Here is a 10,250-nt window from a genome sequence, read left to right on the forward strand (position 1 = left end):
CCGATATGAGTCCCTACCCCAGAGCATGCCTGAATCAATGCCAGGGCATTTAGTTACTCCTAGCCGATGTTGCCCCTGGGGTAGGCATGCCATGGAATTGGGTTGTGGTGGAACACCCCGTGAGTCACACCCAAATAGCAGAGAAAATTAAATCCCAGTGTTGCAAGGGTTCAATCACAGTCCAAGCAGAGGAAAAAATGAGCATTTTTTTCCTACCAAATTCTTCTTCCAGCCGGGCCTGCTGCCTTTGCTTCTTTTCACACAACCACCAATCTTCGACCAGTGACATTTCCTGCTCCCACCTCCACATGCTCAACTCCATAAAAGTAGTATTCAATGGTCTGACTGCAAAACATGGGAGTCAAAAGACTTGTGTTTGATTCCTAGCTATGCCATAAGCATGATAGTGGGTAAACAGCTCCCTTTCTGCGCTTATCTCACCTTATATCCCATTTAAAACAAAGTCTTGACCCTCCTGCCTCCATTCAGTTCACAGATGCCCTGGAAGTATTAAAGATGCTTTCTCATAATGTTGTATTTTCTTTAGCATCCAGGAAGGGAAAGAAGTCTTCAATAAATAAACAACTTTAACGTTGAAGGACAGAAAAGCTTTAAAACAGGATTAGGCCACCTTCTACAACAGGCTACCAAGCAACAAAAAGGGCCCAGATGTATTGTTTAAAAGATAAACACAACAATATCATGTCTTATTAGCTTACCTAACGATATTCGAAGGATTAGTTCATGATATTTTAAACACTTGGGGCAATGCTCTGTCCTAGAGCTGAATGCTTTGATGCTGCAGGCAATGTAACTATTGCCTGAGGCGTGTATAAAGTCCTAAATATAAACCTTGGCCCATGAACTAAAATTACTAATGGAATTTGGCTCTAGCCACAGAACGGGTTTAAAATCTCCTGTCTAAAGCCCTATTTGATCATGTTTCCTTTGCTGGTTGCAGTATACTGTATCAGATACATGACTACCCAGATTCTTATGTTGTGGTCACCGTATTCATTAAAATTACCATTATTTAAGACTTATTATTATTAAGCCCGTATTTCCTTTTAGGAATTCCCATATAGAAGCATCAGTTTATAGGTTATGCAGCATACATGCATTTAGCCTGGTATGTCCATGATGTTTTGGCCAGTGGAGCTTTGACTGCAGACAGTCGTGTTGGGTTCACCGAGCATCACCCAGGGCATCCTCCTGTCAGGGGCCTGGCCCAGATGCCAGATACCTAGAAATTTTTCACAAGTGACTAAATTATTTTTTTTCATCCTGGTCAAAATTTCTGGTAAAAAAAAAAAACAGAAGACACATCTTGGAAAGCCAGATGAATAGTAGCCCTAGTAAGGGCAGAAGCAGCATTAATCCTTCTGTTCAACCCTTGACATGTCCCAGACCAGTCATTTTCACTCCTTCCATTTGCTCCCGTAAATCTGTTGTGAGGAAGGACAGACCCACAAAGAACTGATATAGCCGCCTTTGGAAGTGGAATTTACATCTCTGACCGAGGTGTTTATATACGACAATGACATTCAGCAAATAAGGAGAAGTTCTGAAGAACAGGGAGAGTCAGTGTAGGGAGCAGGGCAGAAGAATGTTTGAGCTGACCTCTGGTTTGTCTGAGTGTGTGTAGGTGCGTGATAACCAGCGTATCTCTTAAGTTACATGTTTAGCTGAACTCTGACTATGTACTATGGAATCCTGACATCCACCAATTGAAATCTTTTCTTAGTTTACGGGTTTGGATTCTTCTTTTTTCTCTTTGTTTTTTTTTTTTCCCCTCAAGATGGAAGGGATGGTAGAACAGCAAAAGGTTTAAGTGCAATTTACTTTTAAAAGAATAATTTAAAGAATATTTAATCAGATGTGTTTTTCTCTAGACCTGCAGAAGCATACTGCCACAGCATGACCGAGGGTGTTGTTTAGTCTGGTCGAGAAGTGATCTGTCAAAACCCTGTAGGAACCATAATTAAAATTATGACATTGCAAACATTTCTCAACCAAGGGGATATGCTGCTTGATTTCCTGGTTTGTTTGTCCACCAAAATCTACTCTTTCTTTAAAACAATCTACATAAAGTCCCTTGAACTTTGCCAAGCATTAGAAGATGCAGTACTTGCATACCTGGGAGCAAACACTTTGCAAAAATAGCTAAAAAGAATCTTGTAAGTCTTTGGAGAATTTTATAATAAGACCATGATATTCAAAGTACAAAATGTGCAACATTTCAGGCCAACTACATGACAGAGACGTGAGTTTAGTGGTTTAATTTTCTTTGCCAAGCTAAATTAGATATTTATTTTCTTTTACAGATAAACTAATGCCACAAACTGAGAGCAGCAATTGTATTTATCATCTTAACTATCCATCATGAAAATTCTTCTTTTATCCTTTATTCATCTGAATTCCCATTTAGAGGGTACTGTTCTACATCATTATTATAGTGTCCTTATTCTGATTTTAGCCTGTATTTGGCCAGTCCAATGTTGTGTTAAAACACGAGCTTTAACGTACTAGCTTTGAAGAAAAGTTTGTTCCCATAAAAGAGCTATTAACAGCAAATACCAGAATGCTGTGAATGTATATCAAACACCGAGCAGCTCTTTAGCTAGTAAGAAATAGTGAGGAAATGAGTCAAATTACAGATTGTACACAGTTACTTTTAAAAACTACTCTAAATGTATCCCTTTTCCATACAGATCATATTCTTTATATAGGATATAGTTCTTGAGAACTGGTGGAAGTGGAAACTTCTTCATGGATGACAGTTTCTGGAGTCTCCTTAACCCCAAAAGTTTACGTATTTTCAGACGACACAGATGTTTCAATGGGCGAGGATTATCTAAAAATAATAGTGAGAGAGAAACAGTGGAAAAATCAATGCCATTAACAATGATTGTAAGTCAGTTCACAACCCCAAAACATCCTCTAATAAAATTAGTATCAAAATCTATTACCTTGGGGCCTTATTATTTTGCCATTTCTGAATAAAATACCATTCTTTTCACTTCAGAACTGTGATGATACACCATGCTGATACTAATCAAACTTCTTCTGTCAGATACCTGCTTAACATTATTGTCTCACTTTTGGAAACACGTACACTGTACTCTGTCTCCAAAGCACCCATTTGAACACCTAAACCAGGATTTTATTTTGCATAATCAACGGTATCTGATGAACGATCTCTCCTTTCCCTAGGTGCATCTCTTAAAAATTGCATGTTGAGGGCAACCATGGCACCTTCCATTTCTGCTGTATCAATAAGGCACCAGAACCAGACCTTACCATGCTCAGGCCTGCTGAGTCTTCTAAACAAACACTTCTTACCAGAATTCACATCAAAGTGCTCAGTTTAATTTAGCCTTGCCGAACATAACAAAAACTTACTTGAAACATCTTGTAAGTACTTGAAACTACTTACTTGAAATATCAGTAGTTAAGACTACCAAATTATTTGGATGTTCCTGTGACACTAACAAAAAGGAGTTCCTCTGCATGCCAATGTAAAATACTGAAGCAAAATTAAAAACAAGGTACCAGTTTTAAACCTAAATATTTTGTTTTTTTAACAGCTGATGTTAAATCAAATTCTATTTAAAATTAAAAAAAAAAAAGTCAAATAAAATTAATTCTTGCAAAGAGAACATTTAATATATTCCCCCCAACAGATTTTTTTTAAGTTAAGGTGGGTGAAACCTATCTCTGGTGCCACCAATGGTGGAAGGCTCAGGCTAATGCATAGAACTTCAAAAGCAAAGCGCACATAAGAAATATTATTCAATTACGGTACTAGTAATGGCAACTCTGCATGGTTATCATGTAAATCAGAGTTAGGAAATGATGGTACACAGACTGTGATGGCACACTCATTGTCACCACCCACCACTTTGAACATAACGGGATCTAAAACATGCTCTTATGATAGTCCCTGAATGGTTAATAGACTTGAAAGATCAAAGGAGCAAAAAGGATGGAAGTGTGAGCAATATTTCTCAATAAAAAAACTTGTGCCCCACAGCTGTGTAATGTCTGGTGTCACATAGGTTAACATGGAGTTTGAGAAGTACCTCAGTGGTCTTGCTTAACTAAAAGGGCTTCCCACACAACAGTGACATTCCTTATGAGATTAATTCTCAACAGATGCAAGTTTGCCATATTCCAGTCTGATTAACTAATTTATGACCAGTGGCAATAGGTAAAGATCTGTCCTAATCCGAGGACTGAATGACAGGCACAACCTGGTTCTGAGCTAGTACACATTTGGACTGCTAGAACACTTCGGATGAATGTGACCTGACATAAGCCATTAAAGTCTCTTATAATATATCATAACATCATTAACTGGAAGTTAGATATTTACCCAATATCTGACGTATCTCTGTCCATTCTTTCTGTGTTTCTAAGACAAACTTAATTTTTGTGCATAGAGGAACATAATCCATGTAATCTATAAAAACACGAACCACTTTTCCTGCTAAATGTTTCAACCAAGGAACAGCAATAAAGTCACAGAACTGAAAGGAAAAACACATCAAGTCATAATTTCAAAATCTGTGCAGAAGAATGCCAAAATAATACATTTTAAAGCAATTACACAAGATAATTTAAACAAAGTATTAGCAACGACCTTTAACAGTCATAAATTGATGCCTAGGTAGGTTACTTTAAAAGCCATTTTCTTCCATGCTTGACTTTTGTGATCCCTTCATTTGTCCTAGGGCCTATAATTATTCTAGCATTTTTGTTAGAATGTTTTGTTCTGTTATGAATGTTAGCACTGTTTTGTTCAACAGCAGTATCTCTTTGGAAACACATCTACTCCATTGGTTAGGTTAGCAAGAGAAATTGCAGAATCCTGCCTCATAATTTCTTAAAACGTCCTAAATCTCTAATATATGAACCCCAAACTAAAACCACTCTATGTACATAATTTTCTCTATCTCAGTGTAGAAACTGAAAAATGGCTGGTTTATTCTCAGGATGTTTTAAAAAAGGATTTTGCCAGTATGTTAATCTTAATTCTGCACAATCATCTGGAATGTTTAAAGCTGGCTAATAAAAAGAACAAGGTGAAGAGAAGGAAAGAAGGTTATGCATTTACTGGATTATCCTTTATTACAGAAGAAGTCCACCCGGGGAGAATCTCTTCCTCTGGAGTTGACCACACAAAAGAATTTCCAAAGATATCTTGATGCATACAGTCAAAACACATCTCCACATTATATCCATGATTGAGCAACAGCCTCAGCATCACCTCATCATTCAAAGCATATTGAATGGCGCTGGGGAAATGCGTATCATTAACCAACATAAAGTAGCAATTGACATTTGCTCCGTAAGACAGGAGCAGCCTTACAATTTCATGGTTGCCAGCTCTCACTGCCACAAGAAGACAGTTTAAAGGATCCTTGTTTGGATTTGCCCCTGCTTTGAGCAACATTTCGGTGCAAAGAACGTCATTGTTAGAAACAGCAAAATAAAGTGCGGTTTTCCTTTCGTCATCGTAACTATTTGAAATGTGTTCAGCCAAGAGAGTATTGACATCAAAACCATTTTCAGTGAGGAGCTCTAGACACTGTGAATTCTGGCCATCTGCTGCTGAGTGAACGGGGCTTAACCCGCTTTTCTGAATTGCAGTTTGGGATGTGACCGGAATGAGATACTTCAGGGCCCTAAAAAACAGTGAATAAAACTAGTCAGGCATCGCTTCCCTGCACGAAGAAAATGACCCTCATCCACCTATATGCTAAATTACCAGCTAGACACTTTACACAAGAAGATCCAAACACAGAAGCACCAGTTTTGAGCATTGTCAAATAGGACCTTGTGTTTAAGTTGTTTCAGTGGTTTTCACTTAGTTCTAAGGAGTATGTTTTACATTTTGCTTTGTTTATGGTAAAAAAAACCCAAACACGTAAAAGGTAATTCAAATTAATGTGACGCAGGCACTTCTGAAATAGAAATGATCTATACATTTGCAAGTTTACCACAGTCGTCTTCAATGTGACCTTGTGCCGCATTGTATCTTAAAGAAAACGTAAAGTCCAAGCTCATACTCACAGGTAATGCCCCTCATAAGCTGCTTTGTGTATGGGAAGAAGTCCTGCCTTATTAGGCACATTGCCACTTCCTCCATATTCCAGAAGAAGGGCTATGCAGTCTGGATTACCTCCTCCGGCTGCTTCGAACAGTATTGATGCACCATCATCTGCTAAGGCCTGCACATCTCCACCTTGAAGGAGGATACAGAGTTTATAATTATATCCAAATTGATTTGCAGGTCAACACAAAATCAAGCCCAGAGTACTTCCCTCTTCATTTTCAAACGTATTTAAGTTAAAACTTTACTAAAACAAGAAATACTTCTTGTGGCAAATTTAAAACTCAAAGGCAAACCAAGAATTGTACAGGCACCAGTTCAAATGCTCACCTGAGTGAGGTCTGCTTTGACCATAAGTGTTACAACAGGATCTTCAAAATTGTGGCATATTTAAAAAATACTTCCTTTCATTAACTAATACCAATATAATTCTGTACAAGGAAGGAAGGGAGGCAGGGAGGGAGGGAGGAGAGGAAGGGGAAGGGAGTAAAGAGAAATACGGAAGGGCAAGAAGGGCATGTATCGCAGTAAGTCCCTCCTCGATTGAAATGAATTGGTATCAACTCCGCCACTCCTCTCACACGCATTACAGAAACGTGCAAGCATCACTCCAGTCTAGCAGGAACACTTATATATGCATTCTTTCCTTCCAAGAAACCAAATATTCTCATTCATCACTACTGTTTCTTTCCTTTTCCATAATCACCCTAAAACACCTCAGCAACCAGGGAAGATGTGTGCCAGTGCAGAGGTCTATTTCCCTTTTACTTGACTACGTACCTTTATGAATAAGATGCTCCAGCACATCACAGTGACCATATTCAGCAGCAACACCTAATGGTGTTACTCCATATCCATCCTTAAGGTTCACATTTCCACCATTCTTCAAAAGAAGAGCAACAATGTCTTTGCGTCCCTGTTTTGCAGCTTCATGCATTGCTGACCAACGTTTTACACACGGCTGACTGATAGTACAGTTGTGTTTAATCAGAGTGGATACCATTTCAAAAGAGCCCCTTCTTATAGCTTGAAGATATTTAGAAAAGGAAGAAAATACATTTTCAGGTATGTTGTATTGAAAGTTAAAGACATCCAATAAGTTTAGAAAAGCTTTTCCTGGTGTACTGATATGAGGAAATTAAAAAGATTTCCAGTCCTAGAAATCTGGGAATCCAATTTATTGATAAATAAATGGTAATGTCAGTTGCTTGGGAAATCAAGGTAAACCAACATAAGCTGGAAAATATGTCAGTTTGGAGCATGGAAGGCTAAAGCAACACCACTTCAATTCTGAGACACTAGAAGCAGGTGTATCACAAGGAAAAGCAACAAGAAAAACGCCATGATACTCGAATACGGTCCTTATTTCTAAAGTTAGTACAAATACTACAGTGGCCCCAGAAAATTCCACTTGTGACTTTGTCACCTGGTAACTCTAACCCTAGCGTGTACTCAGTGGCTGTTGTCAGCCAAAATACAGTTGACATCTGTTGTACTTAAAGGCCACATTCTGCCCTTTTGAGGTTCCAGGTTTGAAGTTTTCATGGATAACTACACCTGCAAATTATTTACGCATAAAATAGTGATCCTGAGTAAGAGTCTAATTTTGCTTCTAAACTACCCTTTGGAATAGCAGCTCTCTCCACTAACTGGTGGGGCAGTTGAGAGAGATCAGCGTCATAGGGTTAGCAAATTTAACTTTTGTGAATGTCCCATTATACAAGTAAGAAGTTTTTTAAGAGGCAACAGTCTTCACAATTATCCACAATTGGTTGAAGTAGAGTATGACCAAACGTACCTGCAAAGCAGAAATCATCCCACTAGACAGATACTTCTTCAGCATTTACCTTTGTACTGAAGAGCCCTTTAATACAGAGCTTTAAAATTAAAAGGAGTAACTAAAACAGGAACATCAGCTATTAAGTATTAAGCACCTGATCCTCTATTTCACCGAGACTAAGATTGAAATGTATGATGCTCAGCAATATCTACATCCACATTTTCAGCGCTAAATGACAAAAAAAAACAAAAAAAGCATCACATAAACAATATATAGCTGACAAACCTCATTTTCAGGAATTTGTATAGAGAAATATTTCGGAAAATTAAGTGCTATTATAAGGGGGAAAGACCCTTTTCATAAGCTCTAGTTAACTCTTTGCAGGATTCACTAAAAACAAAGGCTGAAAATAGGTTAAAAGTTTCCCAGACTTAAAATTATTGAAAAGAGGTGAAACAATGCAAAGCAAGACATTGCAGAAGAACCTTCTAGAAATGCCTCAGGGTCTTAAAATGTTAATATGGTAATCGCATCTGACGAAAGTTAACAAAAATTTAGAGAACTGAATATTTTAATATTGTTAATTGTATTACATACTGTATTTTCTTATATTGTATTAATTTCACAGACTGATTCTCTTCAGAAGAATGGAGATGTTTTGACAGTCATCAGAAATTAGAAGCTAATATAGCTAAAGTACTCATGTATAGTAAAGCTCATTTAAGTCTACCAATAGCATAAAATCTTCTAAAGGAATCATCTTTCTTTAGATTGAGGTATTACTTAGAAATGCAGTTGCTGCTTATTTTCAGCGCAAGAGGGGAAGGAAATGAGATAGGAGATTTTGAATTGAAAATACCTGCCTACTCTTGAAGAAATCATCTGATAAAACTAAAAATCTCCAATAACCTCCAGACCTCCGGAAGAAGTACATTCAGGTTAAAGCAACAGCTTATTCTTGTACCGTACTTGTACCTTAAGATGGTCAAATAGGACCAGGTTGGTAAAGGTCTTATAGCACTTGAAGATACAGAGAAGGTACCTTCAACAAAAAAATAGGTCCCATTTTCTTAGGAGCAGCTCAGCAATCACTTGAAGCATAAGGAATATCTTTAAGATTCGCTCAGCGATCACCTAAAGCGTAACAAGCACTGAACTCAACGCTGGGTACATTGCACCCAGTGCTGGGTATTTAGTTTCATCTAAAAAGATGACCAGCATCTAAACCGCAGAAGCCAAGAGGAGTACTCGGGTGAGTACTTAGTGGAGGGGAAGTGCTGCCATTCACTTTCCTTAAACCTAGGGAGAGGAGGCAATTACCGATAAGAAGTGGAGTTTCTCCTTTGTCATTTTTGGTATTGGGCCAAACACCCTTTTCCAGTAACGTTCGTACATTTTCCACAAAGCCAGCTTTTGCTGCCAAAGTTAACGGTGTTTCTCCATCACACGTTTTATACTCCCACATTGTTTTATAAGATGCTAGAGGTAAGAAAGTGAGAAAAGATAAAACAAAATTAAAGCACAAGGCTATTAACACATACACATATACCAGAAATCCTTAAATGCTAAGTCTTTACGAAAATGACTTGTAATTATGTTTAACTTAACCTAACTCATACTGCCAAACACACTGAATGCTGAACAGTAATTTTTGCTCTGTCTGTAGGTTTCTGAACAAAACACTAAAAAGAGTCCAAGTTCTTTGCTGACCTAAATGGATGCAACTTTCCCCAAAAGAAAATTTACCTATTTAAACAACATAAGCAAGATGCTCCATGGAGGATTTACTTTTTTCAGCAAACAGTTCTAGCCTGTTGTTATGGATGGCTGTTTATTGCTCTGTTTCCTTGCTGCTCCCCTTATCTTGCGGGTTTTTTTTACCTTACTTACCATCTAAGATGATTTCAAGTATTTGCTGAATTGGCTGAGCTGCAGCCTCATGCAGTGGAAACCACCCTCTTTCATCAGCTTCATCCAAAGCATATTTCTGTTTCACAAGTTCTTGGAGCCCAAATACTTGACCTTAAAAAATCCAACAGACAAATGAGATTGCAGTTGGAAAAATAATATATAGAAAGCTCAGTTTTGCAAAGGCACTATTTTATTTTAAGGTTTTTACCTTGCTTTATGGATGTTACAATTTTCCTATTTTCCTCACTAGGTGGTACAAAACTGTCCAAAAGAGCAGAAAATAGAAAATATAAACAAAAAGCAGAGGCATTATATTATTTATTCAATATTTTCTGTAAGGTTCTCATCTGAGCCAACTTTCCTTTGAATACATAAACTACAATTTTTATTAGCCTTGTGACCTCCTAAGTTACACCTGTTCTGTGGACCTTCAGTGTATCCAAA

The 10,250-nt window shown here is 37.7% G+C and overlaps 1 protein-coding gene across 1 annotated transcript in view; it reads right to left on the reverse strand.

Annotated features, from left to right (window-relative positions):
- Positions 1–2,681: 2,681 nt before the first annotated feature.
- Positions 2,682–10,250, reverse strand: part of ASB15 (ankyrin repeat and SOCS box containing 15) — an 8,803-nt gene continuing 1,234 nt past the window's right edge. Inside the window, exons 2-9 of the mRNA XM_009702786.1 lie at positions 10,015–10,067; positions 9,786–9,917; positions 9,216–9,374; positions 6,896–7,141; positions 6,076–6,247; positions 5,117–5,687; positions 4,376–4,529; positions 2,682–2,854 (exon numbers count right to left, since the gene is read on the reverse strand). Of these exons, the coding sequence (XP_009701088.1) occupies positions 2,682–2,854; positions 4,376–4,529; positions 5,117–5,687; positions 6,076–6,247; positions 6,896–7,141; positions 9,216–9,374; positions 9,786–9,917; positions 10,015–10,067 (1,660 nt within the window). The remainder of the gene's footprint in view (positions 2,855–4,375; positions 4,530–5,116; positions 5,688–6,075; positions 6,248–6,895; positions 7,142–9,215; positions 9,375–9,785; positions 9,918–10,014; positions 10,068–10,250) is intronic.

The sequence above is a fragment of the Cariama cristata genome, unplaced genomic scaffold (genome assembly GCF_000690535.1).
Source record: "Cariama cristata isolate BGI_N322 unplaced genomic scaffold, ASM69053v1 scaffold1936, whole genome shotgun sequence".
NCBI lineage: Eukaryota > Metazoa > Chordata > Aves > Cariamiformes > Cariamidae > Cariama > Cariama cristata.